This window comes from Pholis gunnellus, assembly GCF_910591455.1.
Source record: "Pholis gunnellus genome assembly, chromosome: 16".
Taxonomy (NCBI): domain Eukaryota; kingdom Metazoa; phylum Chordata; class Actinopteri; order Perciformes; family Pholidae; genus Pholis; species Pholis gunnellus.
Window position 1 is genome coordinate 17,445,687 of NC_136543.1, and position 27,490 is coordinate 17,473,176.

The window sequence follows — 27,490 nt, forward strand, 5'->3', positions numbered from 1 at the left end:
CCTCTGGTAAACCCGTGCGTAGCGTACTGCATATATTTAGGGCTTTTATTGTGAAAGGCAAGAGCTGAAGGAGTGGATCTGGTCTGCACCGCCTTTGCCAAGGTCAAAATGAGTAATAATAAAAAAGTAATAAATATATAAATAATAAATGAAGAGTAATATAATATAAACCGCCTGCGGTGTGTAAAGATCTTACTCGTGCAGCAGCCCCACACGTTGCTTCTGGTCGGGCGTTTTGTAGATTACGCTTTAGAAATCTGTTCTCTGTTGATTCAGAAAACAAATGGTTCCTGAGTTCGTGCTCGTGGCCGTGTGAGCCGGCTGATCTGGAGAGTCGGACTCGTGTGTTGATGCGTCTGGCTGAGAAAACGTCTCACAGAGACACGCTGGAGGTCCTCCGCAACCTCCCCGGACTCAAAGAGCCAAACGGTGAGAGAGGAAAAGTCTCATTGTAATGTCCACAATCACTGTCTTATCACTTTAAATGTGCTGTTATATAACTGTATGTTCCGGTTCAGAGAAACGTGTATCAGACAGTAACTGTGGTTTTGTGAATTCCTGGAAGACAGACGTCAAACGTATGAGCTCACTTCACTTTCAGAAAGCCTCTGAATGACTCACGTTTCAGGGAATTCAATTAGTTTTTCTACTGCCTTAGAGTTGCTCGCCTGTTAACAGAATTGATGAGCAAAAGTAAAGAGCATCAGACGTTACAGATTGAAATACAACCGACATCTGAGCAGCAATGTCCCTATGAGCACGGACAATTTGTCTCAGATGGATGTAGTTATCTTGAGATAAACCCAATGATATCTGTTAAATATACAACATTATTATATGTGGTGAGTTAAAAGTACACCGTTTCATAGGTAAGTACAGCAGTTGTACTGTCTGTGATTGTTTGTACCTTTTTTGTTTTTCCTCAGACTTGGTGGATATCTACAAGTATGATTCTCTGTTTAACTCTCACCTGCGAGTGTGTGTGGACAGACAGATGCTTCCTGTGGCTTCGGACGCAGTGGACTTCATGCTCTCTAGAAAGCTGCCGGTGGACCACGCTCTGCTGCAGATGCTTTTGCACAAACTGGTCAAGCAGAACCTGTGGCTCCGGGCCCGTGAAGTCTTCAGGCGTAAGTATTAACGTATTCAAGTATTATGTTAGAGGAATGAATGGCTTTAACGGGTTAATTCAGTGGTTGCATCGGTGTGCGTGTGTTCCTCAGACTCTCTGATGACGGGGTACTACCCGGGTGTGTCGTCTCCTCCTGGCTTCATGGCCCTCATCGTCTCCTGTCGATTGGGGGAGGTGGAGCTGGCTCTCACCCTGGAGATGTTCATCACCGTCAATGCAACGGACATCTTCCACCTTTCAGAAACCTCCACTTCCTGCCTCAGCATCACTCTCAAAAGGTAACGTTGTGTGTTTGGTGAGAGAGCGCCGGTTTTCGTCACGTGATCGTTTGTGCATGAAGTTTCCTGCTTCCTCCTCCTCCTCTGCCAGGACTCAAAGCTGCGAGAGCGAGTACCTCGCCGCCGGCAGCCGCATCCTCTCTGCAGCTTGCATCCCTCAGCCCAAACTCATCGTTCACTACACGGCGGTGAACTCGTCGCAGGATCAAGTGTTCATGCTGGACGTTCCCTCGGCCCGCTGCTGGCTCCGCCACAATCATCAGTGGGCCAACGAGGTGTGGACGCACTGATTTAAAGCGCTTCTTACCCCCCGCACTTCCTGGAAGTACTTAACTTTCCTTTCCCTTAAAACTGCTTCACGTTCCAGAGACATCAGTTCACTCTGGGGGGGAAAACACAGCCGAGGAAATCAGGAAAACCAACGCATGTTCATTTCTGTTTAGCTGCACGTCTGTGGTCACATTTCAATTCAGCCTTCGACCAGGAAGCAGAGAATCAACCAAAGACTGATGCCACCACTTTTTACAAGGTTTATTTTTACAAGGATAATAACTTATTTTTGTTCCGTTTTTGTTAATTGTTTCCTGAAGAGTTCTTTTAGCTAATCTGTCTTTGATTAATGTCACTCAGTGAGAACAATAGGTGTTAGTCCAGCATCATTTTGTTACACGTATTAGATTTAGTTTATAACAACAATGTAAATAACATCTGAGTGTATATTGGTGTCTATTTTTAATGGTGTTAAGTCTTTGACAGTATTATGTTGCTGTATTATTTTACTGATTGTCAAAACCTCAATTGTTGCTTGTTCAAGAGCTGTGATTTACATTTTCTTTATGTGATGTTTTTTTTTTTATAAAAAGAGACATTGTTCTGCTCCAAAATGTTTGTCTCTGTAGTGTTTCTTCAACAACAAAACTAAATCACAACATGAATATATAAAATAAACATTTAAAAGCTCGGTAGGTTGGTCGTTGTGTAGCTACAGGAGGAAATCAATTCTCAATGACGAGGATATTTCAGACAACAGGATTATCAATCAACGGTAAGAACGTCCTGCTGGGTACAAGAGTTCTCCACGGACTCATGGTTGGTCGGACTGATGATGGCGATGACCTGCTGATGCATAATTAGTCTCTCCAGCACTTATTACTAATGATGGAAGCTGCATTTCAGCGTCTTTTTCTGCATCGTAGAATAATTAATAGCTGCCGTGAGGAAGCCAAAAAGGACGGATAGACTGATGGTTTATGGTCTGTAATATTCAGACGTACATGCTTCAACAATGAGAATGTTTGTACATTCAAAACCAACAACACCACTGCTATTTTCACATAAAAATTATTACTTATTGGCTCTCATGCATTTTCTTATTTTATATGGTCAGATATTAAAGTCAAAGAACGGCTATGGCTGATGCTCCTTAAACTTCTTCCCTCTGATTCTGTGCATTTATTCACAGACTATAGCTGAGATGTCAGAGCAACCAGACCACCAGGGGGAGGTGCCGTTCTGCTCTGTGGGGAACAGTAATGTACAGCAGCATTGGCTGAGGACGTGCAGGTGACTTAGTAAATGTTAAGTAAGAATAAAAGAGGTGGCGGAGAGAGAAGTGAGAGATCAGACAGACCGACTTTGTATTATTTCAATCTCGACCGTATTGTTGTCCCATTCAGTACTGCAGCAAGTTGGAGCACAAAGCATGTTAACCGCTACAATTATACCGTTTTAAACTATATTATTATGACATGTTTAGCTTATAAATGCTGAATAAGGGGACTTAAAGTAGGCTTAACCCTGCACCATTCAGTCAGATCATGATAGTGAAAATGTTTGAGTGTCGTCCTAACACAGGACTGTTGTGTTTTTTTTTGTACCCCCCCCCCCCCCCCCCCCCAGCCTGTCATATAATCTGTCATTATCAAAGAACACATTATTCTTTAGACTTCAGGGATGGAAGGCCTGACGCCCTGCTGACGTCATACAGACTCGTTTGCCCTGCAGTGTCTTTATGAGGCGTCTGTGTGGGACATCCTGCTTTATGGATTATTCCTTAAGGGCTGAATGTTTTCCTCCCTTTGATGTGTGAGCATAACCTGTGTGTGTGTTTTCAAACCATTACTCCTTTTTATGTGCCCTTGATCACCTTGTGAGGTTGCTGTAAATCAACTCCCCAATTTCTTTTTTCTTTTACTGTTTTTTTTCTTTCCTCTATCCCCCGAGATAAACGGAGTAACCTGTGTGACCGTCGTCAAATTAAATGCATCTGTTAGATTAAACAAAAAAAACTGCATATTTGTCAGCATTTCCCTCTCCAGGATGTAAACAACACGATCATGTGTTTATGGTGTAGCCAAATCAAATGCTACGCTTTAAAGATGAGGGATGGAGGAGTGAACAACCATTCAGTCAGACTATACATATATTAGTTTTTTTTAACTTAATTATTGTGGGATTATGTATTTATTATACTTGTTCTATCTTGTTTTTTCTCCTTGCGTCTCTTGTTCGTTTGCACTATGCTGCTGTAATCCTGTAAATGTCCCCGCTGTGGGACTAATAAAGGTTTATTTTATCTTATCTGATTTTACATGACTTCTGCTGCTGACTGCTATCTTAAGAGGTTTTGAGGCGAGTCCGCCCAGTTTTACGGTCCTCTCTTGTGTTTCTGCTCCCATCTGTTTTCAGAAGGAGGGAGGAAAAGAGAAGAAAGACAGCAGATCAATAGCCCTCGGTATGTCAGGACTCTAAGTATAGCCTCCTCTGTGCTTCACAAACAACTGTTTACTCTGGCACAATGCATGCTGTCTGCATCAAATTAGATACTTTAAATTAGATACTTTCTCCTTTGCAGATGTACACGTAAAACAAGAGGATGTTTTACTTAATTAGTAGTTTAGTAATCTGTGCAACAAGGTTTTTAAAATGTTGAAAAATATGTATCTTATTTGTGCTAATTGGTTAGTTTATCTTATTGTGTTGATCTCCATCAATGATAATGTATTGCATATTTGCACGTATATACTATATTTCTTACATTTATATAATAATAATCTTTATTTATTTAATGCAGATTATGTAGCTCAAAGTGCATTTTAAAAATAAATAAAAACAGAAAACCTTCCTTTTACAGAGCATGCTGTTTTTTGCACTTACATATATAATTGTAGATGTTTTATAAGATGTAGCTTACATCTTAAAATAATAATGTTTGTATGGACTCACTTGAAACCAATTAACGAACAGGGAAATGTTTGTATTGTAAATATGACTTCAGGATGACTTCCACAGGATGTAATATTCTGAGGCCTAACTTTAAAGTTTCCTATTTTGAAACAGTTAGATCTGTTTAAACTGGGGCTAAACTGTGTGCACACCATAATAACACCACCACTGACACGCACTATTGTTTAGTTAGTTCATTTTAATATTATTGTATTTCATTGTATATATTGTGCATTTTTTACTCTGTTATTTTTATTGTATATATTGTGCATTTTTATTTTTATATTTGCATTTTTTATTTTTAATATGTCTTACTCTGTTATTTGTATTGCTTTACCTGCTTTAATAAAGTATCTATCTACGCGCATGTGACCACACTTCTCCCCCCCCTCTCGCTATCGGGAGCGAGCGTTTGGCGCACACCCCTCTCTCCTCCTTTGGGCGGAAGTGGGTCCATTTTTTTCTCTCAATCGGATAAGAGCGACCCGAGGAGCTGCAGCAATACGCACCCACGAGAGCTCGCGCCTTATGTTTACGTTAACGGTAATTCGTCCGGGAGTAAACAACGAAGTACGGGACGCAATTCAGGTCCAGTCGGCCGTTGGACCGAGTTGTTTGTTGTTTTTTTTCCCGGGTTGTAGGCACTGTTTTCGGCGCAGCCAGAGGGGAAAAAGCCCCCCTGCGCATTCCTCCACGCAGAGCCAGAGAGGGAGACCAACCGACCGACTGAAGGGGGAAAAGGAGCGCTGTAAAGCGGCCTCTTTCACAAGGTCGGACCGGTGAATTCACCCCCACACGGAGGATCGCGGTAGACGTCCCGTCTGGTTGTTTTGGCTCTACCGGAGAGCTGTGACACACCATGAGATCGCTTTGATGAATATTTTACGGTCTCGCGGTCCGAGGCTCGCGCTGCGATTACCAACCGACCGTTGGCTGCGCCCGACGCCGCCTGAATGGACCCGGATGGTGGACTAGAGAGAAGACACAACGACGACGACACGGGCCTAAATTTGGAGGAGGAGGAGGAGGAGGAGGAGGAGGAGGGAAAAAAAGCAGAAAATAAAATGTACAACTAATTGTGAATGCCTTACACAACGGAATCGATATGATCTCAACAGCTTAAGTATTTTTATTGTTTTTATTTACCTCAGAAATAATCTTTGAAGAACTGCCTACCTCGGGACAGAGTTGTATTAAAAAGCCCCGTTTTCACTGTTGAACTGTCTTTAATACCTCATGAATCTACCTCAAATACAACTTTATTTTCTACACAACGGGGCCGATGTGTCCACCAAATAAATACCTCAACGTCATCGCTGCGCGTGCTGTAAACTGAGCCTGTGATTCGCTGACGTGACGCCCACAGATGGCTTCGTTCCCAGAATCGGACCTGCAGACCTGCCCGCTCTGCAAGGAGCTGTGCGGCTCCTCCGCTCCCATTTCCTCCAGCTCCTCTTCTACCTCATCGTCCTCCTCGCACACCTCGTCCTCCTCCAGCCAGACCACCAGGAGGCTCCACGTACTGCCCTGCCTCCACGCCTTCTGCAGGCCGTGTCTGGAGGGCCAGCGGAGCCCAGGAGACCCACTGAAGCTGCGGTGCCCCACCTGCGACCAGAGGGTGTGCATCTCCGAGGAGGCCGGAGTGGACTCCCTGCCTTCTTCCAACTTCCTCTTCAGCAACCTGCTGGACGTGGTGGTGAGCTCCGAGGAGCAGATTCAGAACAAGAATGGCCACCGCCACCACCTTCACAACAACCACCAGCACCACCAACGCTTAGGTGGAGGCTCCTCTGGCTTCCATCACCCTCACGGAGGCCTCCTGCTACCCAGCCACCTGGGAGTGCCCCAGTGCAGCTCCTGCGACGAGGAGAACCCGGCCACCTCCCACTGCCTCGACTGCCAAGAGTACCTGTGTGACAACTGTGTGCGTGCACACCAGAGGGTCCGGCTGACCAAGGACCACTTCATCGAGCGCCTGGGGAAGAACCTCCACCTGGGCCGGGTCAACGTCAACAGCAACCCGGACCAGGTGTCCCTGGCCCAGTCCCTGCAGAACAACTTCGCCCTGCTGTCCCTGTTCCAGGACCAGATGAGCTTCTGCCAGCACCACGACAACGAGGTGAGTGGAGCGAGAACTAAACTACCGCACCTGGGACCACAGAAGAAGAGTCTAGATGTGCTCATTTAGAAAGGAAGGGGACATATTATCAGTATAATCTTTTTATATCATTCATGTGGTTTCTTCACATTGTGGTGGATTATATTTCACACACACACACACACACACACACACACACACACACACACACACACACACACACACACACACACACACACACACACACACAGTTTTGTGTGCAGTATAGAACCACACTGGGGGCCATATGGCCTTAGGTTCAAAGGGAGCTGAGTGGCTCTTCACCTAGTTCCCCAGAGACGAACAGGCACGTGTGCTGAGCTGGATTTACACACACACACACACACACACACACACACACACACACACAATCAGACAGACCCTGCGTACACATAAGCATAGACACATGCAGAGTCTGGTTAATCTGTACCACACCATCCATTCAGGCCAGAGAGAGGCCCCCTGTAGTAACTGCGCACATGTTTCTATGACTGTTGGAAGTCCTATCCACTGAACATATTATGGAGATCCAGGTTCTCTCTGATAATGGGAAAGACAAGTTGGAACTCGGGGCCCAAAGGGACCATGTGATCTGGGCATAGTAAACTACAAAGGCCTGTAAAACAGGAAAGCAGCTTTTTTTTCTTGAGTTTAGTCATATGGCCAGGAAGAATAACAAACAGCATTAGAAGGGGGTCTTAAGGAATATACTTTTGTACCACTTCTAGTTTCTGTTGAGGAGCTCAAGGAAGTTCTCCCTGCTGCTGGAGGGAATACACCACAAGAGCATGAGTAACAAGTTATTTTGTCTTCTTCTGACTTCCCAAATCTCTATGATAAGAGTCCAACTAGTTTCCAGAACTATTAGAAAAGCAAAGCGTGCAAAGTCAGGTTCAGAGTTATTTAGTGATCGTTTTAAAGTGTGACGAGTGTAAATAACAAACGCTGCGATATTGATACGTGTAATTCAGTCGTGCAGTTTTCAAAAAAAAAAAAGGGCCCAGGTCACAAAAGCCCAGTTCACGTTTCCAATTAACTTTTCAGCCCCTCCCTCTCTCCATTGCCAGTAAATAGGTGAGCACAGTTTTCCAGTAAGGGCTTCATTTCCCCAGTAATGTCTCACTCACTCACTCACTCACCGGTGGAAGGGAGTGACACACGAGAAGTCTTTCTTTACCTACAAGCACTGAGCAAGCAGCGCCATTGTCCATCACCCAGCTCCACATCCGTCATATAATAAAATGCTTCTTTATCTTCCCAGTCGCTCTGTTTGGAGAGACCAGGTTTGGCCTGTTTGCACTTCACAGGACGATGATCGTCTCCTCTTCTCAGTGCATTTAGTTCTGTTAAACCCTAGTTTGCTTATCCCATGCAAATTTACTTAAATCTCAAGTTCCCATTTGCTAGTGGTGGTGAAACAGTCCTACCAGATCTAGACAGGGATAGTAGTATGCAACTGTTAGGCGATAAGAAGAATACATTTTATGCACCGGTATCGCACAGGATCTCGGTATCGGCCAATATTCAAGTTCAGGTGTCAGCATGACCAGCCGGGACCAGCAAAGCTCCAAGCAGATATTTCTGTCATGTAGTTTATGGATTATGGTGAGCTGGTTTCTGGAGACGACAACTGAGGCCTTTGCTGCAAGACGTAGTTTGATACTTGCATCAAAATGTATTTCTTTGACGTGTTGCAGCCCATTATTTTGCTATCATGTCGTCCTATTAAATCAGATTTCCAGCAGCACTAAAGCAGTTGGTTTCCGTGTTGTTGTGTCTTTGAACTAGTCATTTCCTCTCACCTAAACCCAGAACAAACATGCATATCTGCAGTCAGCCAGCCATCAGCTGGAGCCCTCTTTCCTGTGTGTTTGAGTGCAACTCTCACCAGAAGGTACACGGATCGTGTTTTTAGTCTGGCCTGTGTAGAGTCATGGAGCAGAGCTTCTTCCAGGAGCCGAGGTCCGTCCACCTCTCCGGTGTTATGTGAGCCCGCAGAGGAATAAACACATTTTTGGGACCAACTCAGTTTTAGACCTTAGAGTTGGAGTTTTAGGACGAGAATTTTAACTGGCGACATTTGGTTACTGAGTAAAAGAAGGAGGCTTTCATACGAGCACATTCGTAATGCTTTTTTCGTTTTTTGGGGAATTGATATCATCATCAAACTCTACTAAGACCATGCTATTGGAAAAACAGGCGAAATCTCTGAGTTCATGTTTAACTTAATCAACTGTATGAAGAGAGAGAGAGCTTATGTTGTTTTTCTTTTCTTATGGAGGCCGTGGAGTGAATATCACATTTATTTGCTTTGGCACGAGTTTTCTCCCAATTCTGCGCACACGAATACATCAGTACTATTGAGCTGACCCATTGTTATTGTACACTCTTCATCATGATGGGAATCTAATGCATCAGAAATTGTAGAACCCTAATTGATTCCCAAAATGTCTGGAAACAGACAGATTGACCGTGAAATGAGGGTCTTCGGTTAGAAATATGAGGCTCCTCGACTACACACTGAGAACGTATAGGCTTTGTGCTCACATGAGTGAATGTGTTGGCCTGCTTAAACCGCATACATGTCAGTTGTTACTCATCTGAAACACTGAGAGGGTCCCACGTTGTGTGTGTGTGTGTGTGTGTGTGTGTGTGTGTGTGTGTGTCTGTAGTCGAAATGGAAAATTGGATTACATCAAAGGAGTGCCCTCTGCTCGCTGTGATGTCAGCCCTCCCACATACAAATACATACGCAGCTCCGTCTGAGAGACTGCTAATGACACGATAATCCCCCATAATCCATCAGGGCTTCAGATAAAATTGTCGTGGCCATTGACTATGTGCTTGGCTGTGCACACACACACACACACACACGCGCGCGCGCGCACACACACACACACACAGTCTTTACACACATTTCCCCCAATTCTGCTCTCCTTTCGTAGGGTTTCTCCGCTGTTTTATCCGGTCCCGTAAGGGGAAGACGATCACTTTAACAAACGCATGCTGGGCTGGCTTTGTGATCACCAGTTTCACTCCCCCTCTCTGGAGAATGTGTGTAAGGAAACCTAACCCAACACTGACGCTGATACAAGGCCAGAGGAATTCCTGTAACTTGAGTTTATACCTCCTGGGTTCTCTTTTCCCTCTCTCTCTCGCTCGCTCTCTCGCTCTCTCGCTCTCTCGCTCTCTCTCGCGCTCTCTCTCTCTCTCTCTCTCTCTCTGGGTATTTCCTCTGTCCAACTCCTGCCTTTCTCATCAACGCTCCCTGTCTGCTCTTTGTCAGAGACGATGGACATTATAGATGCAGAAAGTCTCCTCAACTTGATTTAGCAGCTGTTTGCTTTTTGGGGCAAGTGATTACATTTCATCACTCCTGGAGGTATCCGTGTGAGCGTTTTTTCCTTTCTGAGAGCATCTCCCATCTGTAGGTAGTTATCCTCTGAAGAGGATTTTAGTGTGAGTGTGTGTGTGAGTGTGTGTTTCCACACAGCCAACAGAGTTGGATTATATGAAGTTGTACTTCCAGGGTTTAATGCACAACATGTGACCAGTAATTAGAGTGCATTCCCTGTTTCCTGTGTGTTGTGAATGTGTTTCATGTAGGCTAAAGGGGGGGAGGGGGGAGTGTGTGTGTGTGTGTCCTCGCTTTGATGTCCATTTGAGGACTTTGGTCATATAAATTTAATGGATAGAAAGGGAGGCATTTATCACATTCCCTTTGACAGGAGGATTTAAAACCCATTCAGAAGCTGGAACCTGCTACTTCCTCCTCAGTGCTTGGGCACAAATGGGCTTTTAATTGGCCATTATTTGACCTCACTCAACACGATTGCGCAGTTAACACATTTGACGCTAAAGCTCTCAACCCTATTTGGGGGACATTGCACAGCTTCCTGCCACATTTTGTCCACTGTAGGTGTTTTTTTTTAAATTTTGAATATGTTTGTTTGTTAGACGTTGCTGTAGTTAAATTGTGAGCACTGCACTCTGCTGACTGTCTATGTCTTTGCAGCATGCACATTGACCGCAGACCCCTAAAGCTTGGTTGATTTGTTTAATACATTATAGTAAGGCCATGCTCATGTACTGATACGGTGTGGGCACTAACGCGCGAACGGCCTTCAACCAAAAATCAAAACAAAGAATCGCAGCATCGTTGTGCAAAAACAGTTGAACGTGGCTCTAATGCAACACACTGTCCTCATGCTGTGTTGATCACTCAAGTATGTGCAAGAGCGAAGGATGCTAACTTAGTTTGTTTTTCTCTGACTGTTGGCCGACCTTGGTTAACCAATCATTAACCGCTAACCGACAAGATTAGTGCCACTCCCTTGCGTGCACGTTGTGATGTGGTTGAAGTGGCCAACAAGCCGCCCAGCCGCAACGATAACCCCGACGCACAAACGGGTAAAATCAATCATTCGTCAGCAGCCACAGTGTCGTGGACTCATGCAGCCACTTTCCCACTCAGTCTCCTGGTTTAGCTGCTCAGGTTGTGAGCTGTGTGTCGGCCTGGCATAACGGGACTCTGTCAGGGTTTCTGACGGAGCATTTCAAAGAGTGTCTTGTGTGTTCACGGTGAATAAGTAAACGGTAACGTTGTAGCTGTGAACGTAGCAATGCGTAAAACAGTTTATTTGTCGGTGAATAAATGCTACAACTCAAGATTTCCTGCAATGGTCGTGCACTTGTGTCTCGCAAAACAAAAGCATCTTAAAAGCCAGTTCTAGGACTAAACATGGTACATGGTCATGTTTTGTTGGCATACATGAGCAGTCAAGACAACACTGAGTGCTTGACGTGAGAGTGTGGTGAGAGGAGGGGGGGGGTTTGTTATGCTTACTAATGTCTCAGTGACCAGGAATAGCTTTGACTGTTTACAGGCGCGCATTAGTTGCATCTCAGCTGCTCCACACCTCTTGTGTTTCTCCCTCTTTCTCTTCTTCACTTTATCGTTTAACTCCCTTTTCTCCCTCTTTCCCTTGCTTTATCGACCCCCATCTCTCCCACCCGCTCCTTTCTTCTTTTGCTGCTCAAGTATTAAGCAGTCAGTAACATGCTCACTGGCTGAGGAGGCCAGCTGACTGTGGTTTGTTTTCGCTCTGGGGGCCGTCCAATCAGATCGCCGGCTTACGGCCACCGCCCCCCGTCCACCTCTGTCATATCTGGCAGAGTTTCAAAACATCGGCCGGCATGTCTGTGTGTGCGTGTGTTGCGTCCGTGGCTGCAAGCCAACAGGGGTTACCACGAGAGGGCGGGGCAGCGGAAGAGGAGGGAGGGAGGGAGGAAGGAAGGAAGGAAATAGCAACGAGAGAAGAGTGATGGAGGGAACGGGGAGGGAAGGAAAAAAACTACATGTGAGCAAGATATGGAGGGTGTTTGGAAAAGATTAGAGGAGGTGAATGTGAGCTCCATAAAAGGGGCTTTGTCTGGCAGATGGTGCTCCCGGGATTGCTGGGAATGTTGGGATTTGGTATTCCACAGATTATCCAGACTGGGGGTGCTGGTGCTGTCTATTTGTCTCCTCATAAGTAAAGTAACTAATCTCTAATCTCTCCAGTTTCCTCACAGATAGATAATTCAGAGAGGAAAGCTTGTTGTTTAACATTCCCTCAATTAGGGATATTGTGCAGTAAAAGCTCCACAGTATTGTCACGAGTGGAAGAACTTTTCAGCTTTTAGTGCCTAAGCCACGCTGACACAGAGTTATGCGTTTGTCTTCAAATCTCTCAAATGCCTGGCAGATTTACCTGACACGACTTTCCCCAAATACCCAACATTTTTCACATAATTTATGGTGCAAATCTCTGGCCGTATGTCTCTTAGAGGGCAAAAAGAGCAGATTTAAATCTGTCTAATAGGCAGTTTCTTTAAAGGAAACGGAACAGCATTTACTAATTTGATAATAGCCGTTAGTCGTTTTTTTTAAGTATTTAGTAAAAAGAGTGCTTATGTTGACTCAGTGTAATGTTTTTTACACTTAATTTTGTGTGCGTAGTTGTCATGAGGTGAAATTGTACGTTATTTAGTGAGTAGGAATAAGGCCTTTGGGGGGGAAAAGTGCACGCAGGAATGTTTAAATATAGATTATCAATAGGAAACCACCTTTATCACATGTTTGTCTAAAGCTGCTGAACACACAGACATCTGTCAACAGCTTCTAGAATAATCTCCCTTTTGTTGTATGTGCGTGTGTGTTCGCACCTTTCAGCAGTAAAATGCAGAGTGCATAGGCTCACGGCATTAAGGATTATGAAGAAAACGTTTACGGTCAACACGGTTAAAAAAACGTACTTAAGAAAAAGTCTGTTTATTTCAAGAAGTCAAACAAATACTAAAATGTAACTGGGAGGTTACATTGTGAACTTTGAAAAGACTGTCCCCAGTGGTTTTGATCTGTTTTTGTTTCTCTGGGTTAAAATAATGTTTCTTTACAGATCAAATCCCACTAACCTGAGCCTCTGCTCACTGCTGGAAAAACCAAATCCCAGAGGAAACGGTCTGATCTCATCTCTAAAAGCAGCTCTCCTCGTTCCTACTTGCCATATTATCATTTCACTTCCAGTTGAATATTGAGTTTCAAGCCATGACTTTAGGCGACGCAAAACATATTCTGAAGCACTCGGAATGTGTGACAAACTGCTGAGGAAATGCATATTTTTTTACACTTGCGTGTGACATACAAGGTGTAGAGTAAGACACAAACATCGCAGACGGTCCCGAGCGTCTCGCCGGCGGTGAAACGTTGCTTTCACAGGTCTCAGATCGGCCTGGTTTGTGGCACCACAGTGTGACATTACATGGCCCTCGTCCCTTCCCCCCACTCTGCACGTTCTGCACGCAGGCAGCGAGTGCTGCACGGAGAGATTTTACTGGCCTGTCGTGCTCGTGCCCTCTCCCCCAGTTCCCAGTGCTTACGAGGGAGGGAGCATAATGGCGGGTGGGGGGGGGTGGGGGGGGTGGGGGGGGGGGGGGCCATGCATTTATTCTGGTGCTGTTTTCCTCCTCGGATTAGAATGTGTATTATGTTACTACAATGTCTAAACAGGGTTTTAAAGCCCCTGTGCTTTTAGTGGGGCTTGTGTGTCTCTGCCACTTTGTAGTTTTAAAATGACCCATCCCTCTTTCCATCATTTATTAACCGTTTTAAGCTTTAGATGAGTTACTCAAATTACTGGAGTTACGAATCCACGAGTAGTGTTTGTCAGTACTTGGGTTGCTTGGTGCAGCATTAGTCTACGGCTGCAGCTAATTATTATTTCACGTTAAGGATTCAATTGTAGTTTGTTTTTTTTGGAATATATCGATAGTTTCAAAAAAATACATCGGACCAACACTCCAAAAACCTAAAGGTATAAAATGTACACAGAGAGATCAGCAAATCTGCAAATTGATCATCAAAGTTGTTATTGATCTCTTTCCTCATCGACTAATCGTCTCCAGCTTCATTTGAATGGTTTTAAATGGCAGCAAAAACAATTCAGTTTTTTGGAGGTATCTCTTTGGTTTATGACGAGACATTTTCAAACACACACACACACACACCCCAACATGTGAGTGTAAATTCATAATGGAGGAGCGTAATGGACAGACAGAGAGAGAGAGAAACATCCGGTGCACTAATGAAATACAATAACTCACTCTCCTGCCGCTCGCAGCTTTATAGCCGATGATGACGTGTTTGTTCCGGCTATTTCCAGCCAAAGACAAACCATCACACATCAAGTCTACTTTCCTTACTTTCCTTACATTTGCACCTTCTTCGCGCACGTCAACCTGCGCTTTAGCTTGTGTGTTTTGTAAGGGCATGCATGTCGACGTGTGAGACACATTCTGTGGGTGAGTCACCTCTGCCTGGAAAGTCTCCCCCCCTCTAGGCCGTTCTCTGTGGAATTTACAACTTTATTAGCGCACCACGCCCACTTCACGTCTTTCCCCCATTTCCACGTCGCACGCACCCACCCTGGAGGTTCCTGGTGTGCTCTTGCATGGCACCGCTGCGACATCCCTGGGTTCTGTTCTTGGTGCCGCATGTGTAAAGGCAGCAGCTGTATTTTTGTCTCACAAAGCTCGCGAATGATGGCTTTTTTTTAGAGGGAGGCAGATAAAGAGGAGGGGGAGAGAAGCATCCTTCCGTGAGGAGCCAGTATCCTGTGTGGGTCGATAATATTGACTGGTGTTCCAAGAGGCTGAGGGTGTTATGCAATCCTACAACCTTGTGTGTGTGTCTTGAGTATCTCACCACGAGGACTGTTGAGCCGCTGACGGCACATGAATAGCAGCAGCGAGCGTGTAAGATATCAGAAGCCTGTTGAGGCTATTTGTCACATGACCTAGTTCTGTGAAATAGGACTCCAGTGGTTTCAATAACGGGCGTCTGTTGTTGTTCATTTCGCCATGTTTCTGCACGCACAGATGTGGACTGTGAAGAGATAATACAGTCAGAAGATAGCACTGATTTCTAAAAGGGTCCGTATGTAATGGTTTTATAGATCACTGTGATTCACGTCAAACATAATCAGGCTGATTTAGATTGTGATCTGATTTAAGGGTCTTGTTGGGGCTGCGGCCTTCATTAGAAACGGCTTTTTATAATCAGTAGAAAGTGTTGATGTGCGCATGCAGCGGCGGTTTGGATACAATCGTGATTACTTCAGATATTTAGTTTAGTAAGACTTGAATCGGGCTCTGATGAGAAGTAGGTGCTCGACCTTTTAGCATCACAGATGGCGAGTAAGCAAGTCAGCGTTTTCATGTCAAGATCCAAATAAAATCCATCGTCGTCCATCTCCACCTTCCTCCACCAGCTGCATTCCTTGCTTTTCTGTGTGTGTGTGTCACGTCCCTCTGGAATGTAGGCGATGTCGGCGGGGGTGGGATGGGCCGGCTAGGAAGTGAAGAAGAGCACTGAGTGACGGAGTGGTGCAGGGACAGCGGACGGGGTTTAGCAGAAAGAGAGACGGCAAGAAAAGCACCAGAAGAAAAGGATGCAAGGGGGAGCTTAAGAAGAAGGCAGAAAAGAGGAGGAAGTCAGATAAAGGGGGAGGTGTGTGTGTGTGTTGTGTGTGTGTGTGTGTGTGTCATTAGATTATGCCGCTCCCTGGGGGAACAAGCCATTATTGATGGATTGATTGCAGGCCCCTCCCCCGACCACTCAGGCCTCCTGCTATTGGAGGCCATTAATCTGGTGTCTCTTTGGGATATGATGGCTAGTGCATATTTCATTAGCCTTCCATTACAAACAATCAGCATTCAGACGAGGGGTTTAAAGCAAAGCTTAGCATTGAGCAACAAAGGTCGAATTACCTTTTTTTTCCTTCTTATCTCGAGGGACTTTTTTTGTCAATATATTTATATACCGAGCATCTCTGCTAAATAGGAGTGTAATATGGCATACATAGGTATATATATATATATATATATCAATCAATGAAAATGTAGGAAAGAAGGCGCATTCGTTGCTCAGAAGCTTGTACACTTCCATGTGAAAACTAACCTCACATGAGCCTCCCTGGTAACACATGTTTATGGATGACATGCTTATCATTCATGGTCTTTTCTCATTAATTAGCTGAGAGTGAGTGAGTGCGTGTGTGTGTGTGAGAGAGAGAGAGAGAGAGAGACTGATTAATGCTTTCATCCTGCCAATCCATTTCTTAGTCAGCCTGAGTCAAACAGGGAAACACATTAGCTTTCGCTGAGTTGTCATAGGAAGAGGGGAGGGATATAGGTCTTTGTTTCCGTTTTATAAAAACATTGACCACATTTCCACAGGTCAATATCAGAACGGGGGTGAAAGGAGTGAAAGCGGTAGCAACAACCTGTTCACCATTACAGGGAACGTGTGCTACATTCATGTGGTGTCGGAATAATCAGAAAAATAGATCCTGACTGAGAAAACGCCCCCTCAAATCAGAAAGGACTTCAATGTACTTTCACCGTCTAGTGATACGTGTACAGGTCCTTACTTGCTGTCAGTTTGGTATATTTTTGGTACAGAATAGAATTTTTAAGATTGCATTTCTTAAACACTAAACAGAGACTCATGGGCCTTTCATGTGTTAAGATTAAGACCGTCAAACATTTATATATGGTTATTAAGTAATATAGAATAAAGTGATTTAACTACGCGTACACAAAGAAACGTTATGATGTGGCTCAAAACGTTTTAGTGAGAGATAATGAGACGATTCAAAATGATTGGTTGTATTCAACATCTGAAGTTATAAACTGTCAATTTCAGTGTATAGCTTTGATATAACCCTCATCTTTCTCCAGTTTATCAGATTTGTTTGTTGTTCGTATGATTTGGAACACCAGACTGATTTGTCCGTCCGTCTCTCCGTGTTTCCAGGTGTTTCTGTTCTTCTGTGAGTCCTGCTCGGTGCCGATCTGTCGGGAGTGCAGCGTCGGCCGTCACATGGGACACACCTTCGTTTACCTGCAAGACGCCGTGCAGGACAGCAGGGCCATCACCATCCAGCTGCTGGCCGACGCACAGCAGGGACGTCAGGCGGTGCAGGTGAGACAGGAACGCAGACAGACACATTCTCAGGAAAACGGTATTGAGTATTGAGGCAAACGTAAAACCTGCATAAAATACTTATTCTTGTTTTGTCTTAATGCCAAAAAAGAAAATGGTCTTGTATCACACGGGATTCGAATAGGTCAACCTGATTTAAGTGTTAACTAAACAATGCAAAGAACTCTTCTGCATGATTCTTCAGCGTCTTGTCACAAAGACAATCCTCCATGAAGGACAAACCACACAAGTCCACACTCATCCGTCTCCCGGAGAAGCCGAGGAGAGCAGCTGTGTCTTTCCAGCCTCCCTCAGCGCACAGACCAGATCAGCTTGAATGTGTTTTGAGAGTGACCAGTCCTGCTCTGCTGGAAAGCCTGAGGTTAAAGGTGTCCAGCTGGCCCTGAAGGGGAGGGGAGGGGGGAGGTCACATGGGGTGAGGTCTGCCGGGGGGCAGGGCTGAGGGTCAAAGGGGAGGAGGAGGATGGGGGGAAGGGTGGATGAGGTATTTAAAGGATTTCAGAGAAAGGAAAACTCCCCTCCTTTTTCTTTTTCTTTTTTTTTTTAGAAGAGGAACACTTTGCCTCCCCCCTCCTTTTTTCAGTCACTTACTTATTCAATCACTCACCCCCCACCCACCCCCACCTCTTACTCTCACTCCAACACAAACACACACACACACTGTCTTCAGTTACGTAATTATAGATTGGATGGCAGCTTCCTGTGACCCCTGTTGATTCCACTTTATACAACGACACATGCACGAGTGAAGGAAGGGAGGAGAGCTTTCACTTGCCGTTTGATAGCCTAGCTGTGACTTTTTCACCATTTGTGCTGACGGGAGTGGTTTGAATTCAATTCAAACTATTTTAATAAGCAGTTAAATCCGTTCAGTTATTTATCAAACGGTTAGATATGGAGTCTGTGAAGCTGTGAGCTAAACATGAATGTCTGCATGCTAACAATGCTCAAAATGGACAATGCTAACATGCTGATGTTTAGCAGGAAACGTTCACCATCTAAAGACATGAACTCTGGACAAAGTGTGCGTGATCAGGTCTGCATGTTTTCCCTTTCAAACGCGTAGCAGGCCGGACATGATGCGGACTACAACGTGGTCACGTAACCGGTTTGTAATTTGGTCACTTACACCCGGAGTCTCTTACATTCCTTTAAATAGTTTGATTTTGGCGTCCTTCCAGTTGCATTTCTAAATGCCACATTTTTAAACTGCCGTCTGGGTCTAAATGACCGTTCTTCTTCGTCCTCGGGATGTTTGTTTCATTCCAATTTTTCGGACAAATTCAAGTTTGGAGGGCTCAACAGTGATGGGTCACTCACACTAGTGTTGTCTAATGTGCCGTGTACTATCTCCTCAGCAGAGCTTGACCTCTGTGTGACTGGGTCACACTTTGTGTGGGTACTTGTTTCACTCTGGGTGTTCTTCAAGTTCCAAGATATCAACATCACAGCTCAGTTAAAAAGCCAGACGCCCGGCCACATGTAGTAAAGATTAGAAAACACCAGGCACCACAGAACACGGGAGTCAAATCACCAAACAACTCCAATAACTTATTTAACTAAAAGCACCCGGATCTGTGCCGCTGAGTCATAAGCAGCGCCGCCCACCATCTGGTAGTACATCACATGTTTGTCCATTTTGTCCCAGGTCACCATGGGGGATAAATGCTGACGCCACATAATCTGTACACACACACACACACACACACACACGCCACACGCGCTCTTGTCCCCTGAGGTAGGAAATTTCCGCCCGCTCCACACACATTATCTTCCCTGACCTCTGACCTCCGGGGCTTGTGACCTCCCGGTTGGCCAGGGCTCCTTCTCTCTGCCGTCTGATTGGTCAGTTTGACCCTCTTTGTGTTCCAAGCTGTGCTCTTCTGGGAATGTTTTAGGGAAAGACGGGGAAAGAGATCAGATGGAGATGGAGGTTATGAGACCAAGAAGTGTGAAAAAGAGACACTGTGCTGGAGGGAAAGTAGAACAATAATGGAGAAAAACAAATGAATAAAACTACAGATTCTTTTTAAAGACAACTGGAGAGAGGCGGTGGCTTTATATTTTACCCTGCCTCCTTCCTCACTATGTATTGATAACACTCCCCCGATTCTTCCCGGATTGCCTCCCTGCTGTTCCCTCTCTGGGGGCCTGATTTATTTGACTCTTTAGCTGCCCACCTCAAATGGCCAGACGAAAGAGAAAAGAGCCCCGCTGCCGGGCTTTGTTCCTGCAGCGGTGCAGTGGGGGGTGGGCGGTATGCGTCTCAAGACGGACGGACGGACGGGGGGGGTTGCAGATCATGACCTGTAGAGGTTTAGCTGACCTATGATCTCTGCGGCCGATATCACAAAGAAGGCCTTATCCCACCTCCCCTTCGTCCCTGTGAGGTCCGGTTCACCCTGTGACCTTCCCGAAAATGCCAGAGGAAAAAGCCAGATAAAACACAGCAGGGGGGGAGGGAGGGAGACAAAGAGAGAAATGGGCATTTAGCCCAAATTGTGGGTTGTAAAAGCTCAAACCTTGAGTAAGCCATACAGTCGCTTTTCAGTGCCTGTAGGTATCAAGGCAATTAAGAAACTTAGTGTCCTCATTCAATGTGCAGATGGCCTGCTTATGTTACTCTATTCTGTGAGGCACCGGGTAAAAACCTTACGTTTAGGAAAGCTAATCGTATTTTAACCTTTTTTTTTTCCACATAACAAACGTACCGAACTGCTCAGCGTTAGATAAAGAACTTTGCCAAAATCAAATATAGTCTAAAGTTAGAATTGGATGACAACAGTGGAAAAATTAAGATAAATAAAGTTACTGTGAGGAGTTTAACTGGTAATGAAACCTTCTCAATTTATTACCGATGCCTCTATAAGTCAACGAGACCATCGGTGAGAAGATCCTCTATATTCATATAATTATTCTTCGTTTGTCATCGGGGCCACCGGGTCGGATTCCGTGCAAAATCAGACAATCAACACTATCGCTTTTGTCCACAGGGGGCGCCATAATCAACACAAAGTTAAAGTTCCTTGTAGTAGCTTTAAAATAAAGATTTGCTCCAGGTATTTTAACTAATCAATTATTTCAACACATTTCATAAGGTTCAATACTGGACAGCGGGAAAACTGTTTCAAACGTGCTTATAAGCGCCCGACTTTAAACATCAGGACTGAGTAGTGGTTCAGCCCGGCAGGAAGTTTCTCCATTTTGTGCGGTTTGAAGTGACTTCCTATTCCTGACCCGTGTTTCCTTTTCCTCTCTAAATGAGACAGAAAAAGATCACAAACACTGAGCAGGTGTTGGAAGGACGATGTCGCCGTCGGTGTCCTTTTCCTGGTCCTCTGCATCCTGTTTCTGTATTCCATCAGAGTAATAAAACCGACCAGGCGGGGGATTGTTTGAGCATTTAGACATTCCTGTCCGGTCATTTGGGACACTGCAGGGTGACATTTAACCGTGCGTCGGGTATCTTTCTTCACTGACGGGGGGTGTTTATGGTCACATCAGTGAGATCACATGCTTGTGTTTTTGTTTCCTCAGCTAAGCATGGAGAAGGTCCAGGCCATGGCAGAGCAGGTGGAGATCAAAGCCAAGGTGGTGCAGACGGAGGTGAAGGCCCTGGTGCTCCGACACAAGAAGGCGCTGGAGGAGAGAGAGTGTGAACTACTGTGGAAGGTGAGCTCCACCTTCATCTTCATCAGTGTCAAGTCCCACACCGAGCAGTACACTGAGTGCAACTGATATCATTATTGCATATTTTCCTCATCCTGCAGCCCTAAAAATATACCATACATTTACTAGTCAACATATACAGACCATTACATGAATCCACACAAAAAGACCCTGAATCCACGCTCATATTGCATTAGTTTTAGCTCTGTATTTAAACTGAATCTCAAAGCTATTGTCCACAGGGAGAATAAGCGTGCATGCTTTCTACAGAGAATGTCGTGTCTTGTCAGGACTGATTAATTTGTAGTGTTAAAGCTAAACAAATCCAAGGAGCCTGTTGTTGAACTGGCAGTTTGGCCTGCAGCCTGCGCTTCAGGAATCCTCTGCAAGGGCCTCCCTGGTTTACGGTTACCCAGAGAGCCAGTGAAAGAAAGAGCCCCCTCATCCCTGAGGCCCCTCACCCCACCCGGCTACCCTTTAGTAATAAATGAGTAACCACATAAAAGAGGAGACTGTACTAGATGAGTGACATAGTACCAGTCGAGGCTCTAATACACACGCACAATCCACATCAATAACATCTGAAACCAGATAATAAAATGTATATTCGTGCATTTATGTACAGATGTGTTGCTCAGGGCCTGACGGAACATAACCGATGATTTACCTCCAACACGCACCACTTCTACCAAACTCTCGTTTTTCCTCTCCTCCTGAGAGCCGGCTCGGTGACGTTGTAAAAAGTGACCTGCGTCTTACTCCCTCTGATCTTACAGCTCTAGTGTGTGCAGGTCACAGTGTCACAAAGGAGGTTTTCACTTACCCGTGTTCCCCCTTTAATCCTTTTTTACACCACTGCAGGACTCACTCTTTATCCCTGACCTGATAAAGTCATTAGAGGCAACCGTAGCACCCCCCACCCTGCACACACACTGAGTTTCTGTCTTTCCTTTTGTTTCTTGCAAACTGACTGACTGTTACACAGGTTTTATGAGTGCAGATGCTTTGCCTGTACTCTTGTTAAGAGTGTAGCTAAAGAGAATGCAAATGTGTTGACTATTGTTTGAAAGAAATTTTGTTGACTATCCCAGTTGTACCCTCGGGCAGGTGAAGACTTCATGCAAAGCAGGACGGTGCTGATAGATTATATGTTTGGTGCTTGCAGAGCCGGTTGGAGGCGGTCTTACTGTTTGTTTACAACTTCTTTTGTGTGTGTGGTGGAGGGAGGTCTACCTGTTAAATAGAGGCTGAAACAATTAGTCAGAAAAGCAATGTATTATTCATTTATTTATTTACGTTTATCATGTTTGCTCACTGGGAAAGTTTGCTGTGGGCGGTTCTTGGTTTTGGCTCGACTCGAAACGTTCTCATTTTTACAGCGAAACCACTAAAATGTGTTTCAATAAATATGTTTCAATGCAGCGACACAATCCTGGTTCGCATTTGATCAGGGCTGCCTCGTTTGACAGTTTGATCAGAGTTCTCGAGCTTCACAAGCTGTGACCGATGGCTGCGTTAGACTCCTCGGCTCCGATTGGTGTTTTTTTTTTTTTTTTTTTTCTTTGGGCGAGGTGGAGTCTTGCAAATGCCATCAGGAGCAATAAAAAGGAGGCGGTGGAACCAGATTCTTTTCACAAATGGTCTGTCTCATGTACTACTATCAGGATATAGTGACTATATAAACCAACTACAGCTTTAACTCATTTGGACTGTTGATCAAACAGAACAAGTAGTTTGAAGAAGGCACGTTTGCCTCTGAGGAGTATTTTCAGACTTGAACTATTGATGAATCACCCCCCCCCCCCCCAAAACAAGATCTAAGTAATAAGAGTCCAGTGTGACCGCGCCCCTTGTCCAATATAATTGTTTTTGGTCATTTCAGCGTGTACAAGTTAAGCTGTACAACCCCTGAATCATACACAAAGTATTGGAAATGACTCATCTAGTGCTCCCTGTACAGTGTGATGGCCGCCTGGTGTCAGGAAAACAGAAACTGAATCCAGGAAGCCGCTCTACAGTGACTCATGTCTTGCTAGCAACGCAAGCTTTTAAATTATAAGAAGCCGTTTTGATCGAACGACATCAAAGTTAATTTTGCTCGGTGACTCTGTGAGACGCGTCCCAACACTCCCAGTGAGTGTTTTCCACTGAGGAAGGAACTCAAACTAGATGTCATTAGGAAGCCTGACGTGTGTCTTTGTTCACAGTGACCATAAAGTGTAACTCGAGGTCTCACAGATGCAAATTGAAGTTCCACTTGTGGCAGGGATTAACAAAAGGACCCCTCACTTTAGGACTCTTTGTTTCTTTCATGGTTCCTCCCTTCTATCAGAAGTCCTTCTCACCATAGAGGCAGTCGGGCTATTGTGTTCTACTCTTTTTGTTAGGTGACGGTAAGTAAGAGTCCGATCCATGCCTCTCAGATTCTAGCACCCTCTTTAAGGCTTTAATCTCACTGACTGCACTCTAACTTTATCGGCTTCTCACGGTAACAGAAACATGTCTTGGTTAAGTGACGCTCACAATAAGCTGAATAAATCAGTAATGCTATAGTACCCTCCCTTCAGCTCCGTCAGCCCCAGACCAGGTATCTCTGTGAATAGGCAGCTCTGTCTGCAGCGGTGCACGTCGCTGTCTTATTTTATTCTGTTGTTCAGGCAAGAAGAAAGAAACTTAACACAGGTTAATAAATGTCATCTGTGATGCAAAGTTGACGAAAAGAGCTTAGAGCTCATGGAATATAATAACGATCGTGGTAATAATAACAATAATAATTCTTTGTGTAGCACCTTTCATACAGGAAATGCATCACAAAGTGCTTAAAATAAACAGAATTAGAATAGAATGCCATAATTAAAAGAAAACGTAACATTTTGCAAAATAAGAAAAAAAAGACTAGATACAAGTTAAATAGAAGACATAGGATGCGTGACATGAGATGGAAAATACAGCTAATAACTAAAAATGATAATATTTAAATCGGTGCCCATATTTGCAGCATACACATCAATAAACATCAGAAGGGTTCACTCTCTTCTACACAGTTCAACACAGCAGATTTGAGTTTTAAAGATGAAATCTCACAATATTTCACCTTAAGTTCAGTCTTTACTGATAACTAAAAATGTGCGTTTTTCATCTGGAAAACCAAATCCATATTCTCTGTGTTAAATTCATGGAGTCCTTTTATTAAACAGAAATAAATGTGATGTTCACCACAGGAGTCATTGATGCACTATTTCCGTCAACCTTAACATCAAATATGTTTTTATAATATATCTAAGCTGTATGCAGCCAAACCAGCTGCATGTCGGCTTCTTCTTCTTCTTCTTCTTGCTTAATATGTGACAGACGTGGTTTTTCAACTCTTTGCTGCCATCCTGTGGGCCGTCTTGCTGGTAAAAGCCTGTGGTGTTGAGGTACCAGGACACTCGTTTAATTCGTGTCAACTTCACCAATCAGCTGTTCCTCGTTCCACTTCTAAAGCGAGCGACAGGAGTAAATAGAAACCGGTGATCAGATAGAATTTCAGCTCAAAACTGCGCTGGTGGCCTGTTGGGACCTTCCAGTAGAAAACAATTAAACCAAACGTTCTGTGCTCCGGTCTCCTTCCAGGTGGAGAAGATCCGTAAGGTGAAGGCCAAGTCTCTGTACCTGCAGGTGGAGAAGCTGCACCAGAGTCTGACCAAGTTGGACAGCACCATCGCCGCCGTCAGCCAGGTGCTGGACGAGGGCCGCCACCTGGACGTGCTGCTGGCCAGGGAGCGAATGCTCACCCAACTCCACGAACTGAAGGCTCTGAGGGGCCTGCTGCAGGCGCAAGAGGACGACCGCTTCATGTTCACGCCTCCAGACCAGGTGGGTGCTTGGGACCCTCTAGATGCTAGATAAGCACGTTTGGATGGGTTTTAACGTGAAATCATTGCTGTGTTTGCCGAGCCTGATGTTATATTATCGTGGTTCCCTACAGGCTCTGTACATAGCCGTCCAGTCCATGGGCCTCATCAGCAGCGGAGCCTTTGCCCCGGTCACCAAAGCCCACGGCGAGGGTCTAAAAACTGCTCTCCGCGGCAAACCCGCCTCCTTCACCGTGATCGGATACGACCACGACGGCGAGCCACGTCTCTCCGGCGGCGACGCGGTGTCCACGATAGTCATGTCGGTCCCGGATGGAAACCTGTCCGCAGCCGAGGTGACGGACCACCAGAACGGCTCGTACACCGTCGGCTACCTGCCCAAATGTGAGGGGGAGCACCTCGTGTCGGTGCTGGTGTGCAACCAGCACATCCAGGGCAGCCCCTTCAAGGTGACGGTGAAGTCGGGGCGGAGCTACGGCTCCCTGGGGAACCAGGTGTCGGCCTTCGGGTGCGAGGGGGAGGGAGACGGCCAGCTGTGTCGACCCTGGGGCATCAGCGTGGACAAGGAGGGATACGTGGTGGTGGCCGATCGCAGCAACAACCGCATACAGGTAGAGCACCGCCTCTCTTCCTCTCTGCAGGAACACCGTCACAAGTATGGGGAGTCGTCTGTCCCTATACCCTCACATTAGTACATGCTGATTATGTCCCCTCCCCTCAAAGTCTCTACTGAACTCCTCCGATATCTGAACTGTAATTGCATTTAGAGTGGTCGTATGCAGTTCATCATCCACTCATCATTTACTCACCAACTCCACACTGTTGATTTTTGTGCCGACATGTTTACGTAGCAGAGAGTCTGCTTAGCAAACTTTGTGTTCGGATGTTGAGACGCACACACACACTCACGCCATCATTACTGTGATGTCTCATCATTAAAAGGTTGTTTCTCCGTATTTAGTCGAACAAATGGACTACATTTTAAGGGGAAGGCCCTAAAAAATGTACCGTTCACTCACGTGTTTAAGTGATTGTCACACGTGTGCTGTAAGTCCATTAGTGTGTTTGTAGAAGTCTGTAAAAACTACACGTGCAGGTTTAAAGAGAGAGCTTCACAGGATCGTTGGTTTCTTTTTCTTCCCCTCTTCAGATATTCAAGCCCTGCGGTGCCTTCCACCATAAGTTTGGCTCTCTGGGTTCTCGGCCGGGTCAGTTTGATCGTCCAGCGGGGGTTGCGTGCGACAGTCAGAGACGAATCATTGTGGCCGATAAGGACAATCACCGCGTGCAGGTATGGAAACCACACACACATTTCTACGAACTCATCCTGTACGATTGTTGAAATCCTGTCGTATTCACGTGTGGAATGCTCGAGAAGTTGGCCTGTAAACACGCACACACACACACACACGTAAACACATAGCTCCTCATGCTCACTCTCTCTGCTGCGGATGTAAACATGTTGGGCCCTAAGACATTTGCTTCGTCTGACAGGTGTTTACTTTTGAGGGCCAGTTCCTGCTGAAGTTTGGGGAGAAGGGTACCAAGAATGGGCAGTTCAACTATCCCTGGGACGTGGCCGTCAACTCTGAGGGTAAGATCCTGGTCTCGGACACCAGGAACCACCGCGTGCAGCTCTTCGGCCCCGACGGCTCTTTCCTCAACAAGTACGGCTTCGAGGGGGCCCTGTGGAAACACTTTGACTCTCCCAGAGGAGTGGCCTTTAACCACGAGGACCACCTGGTGGTGACCGACTTCAACAACCACAGGCTCCTGGTCATCCGGCCGGACTGCCAGTCGGCCCGCTTCCTGGGCTCCGAGGGCATCGGGAACGGGCAGTTTCTGCGGCCGCAGGGCGTCGCCGTGGACCAGGAGAACCGCATCATCGTGGCCGACTCCCGCAACCACCGGGTCCAAGTGTTCGAGCCCAACGGGAACTTCTTATGCAAATTCGGCACACAGGGGAGTGGCTTCGGACAGATGGACCGCCCCTCCGGTGTGGCCGTGACGCCTGACGGAGTCATTGTGGTCGTTGACTTTGGAAATAATCGCATCCTCAAGTTCTAGTTTTTATTTTGTTTTGGCATTCTCTCCCTCCGTTTGCCCTTTTTGCAGTTTTCTTGATGAAGGAAATGGAGGCGAGAGAATGAATCAACAGACACAACAGGAGAGTTCAGAGAGGATTGAGAGCACGTTGAAGTGAAGGGAAATTAAAACTATTGATTTTTTATTTTTCTTTCATTTACATTGCTATATTCCCAATCAGATATCTGTGGTGTGTACGACAAAGGGGACCTCTAACACGTTGCTAATCAATAGATGAAGCCATGTTTCCCTTCCTCGGTCTCAGCTGCTCTGAATCCTCTGTGAGCTCTCCTTAGTTTTCCATCTCAGGGATTTTTTCACTTTTCTTGAAACCTTGTACCCTCTGCTCCACACCTACCTCATTTAGCTCGTTATGAATGTACTCATAGTCACTGAGCAGAGGTTTTAGTCCGTGAAGTTCTACAAAGAAGAAAAAAAAAGCCTACCTCTATACTTTGTTATTTAAAAGACAAAAAAAAAAAAAGAATAGACTGTTCAGTTGATATTTGCACAGGATTATAGAAAATCTTGCTGTGCATTTAAAAAAAAAAATATGAGTTA

General features: G+C 45.3%; 1 protein-coding gene across 1 annotated transcript; it reads left to right on the forward strand.

Moving 5' to 3' along the window:
* Positions 1–6,001: 6,001 nt before the first annotated feature.
* trim71 (tripartite motif containing 71, E3 ubiquitin protein ligase) lies at positions 6,002–26,911 on the forward strand (the record flags this gene model as incomplete). Its single annotated transcript, XM_079176458.1, has 7 exons — positions 6,002–6,754; positions 17,130–17,297; positions 20,856–20,990; positions 24,603–24,845; positions 24,958–25,455; positions 25,995–26,135; positions 26,339–26,911. 7 exons carry the CDS (start codon positions 6,002–6,004, stop codon positions 26,909–26,911), a joined length of 2,511 nt encoding a protein of 836 aa, XP_079032584.1.
* Positions 26,912–27,490: the final 579 nt, after the last annotated feature.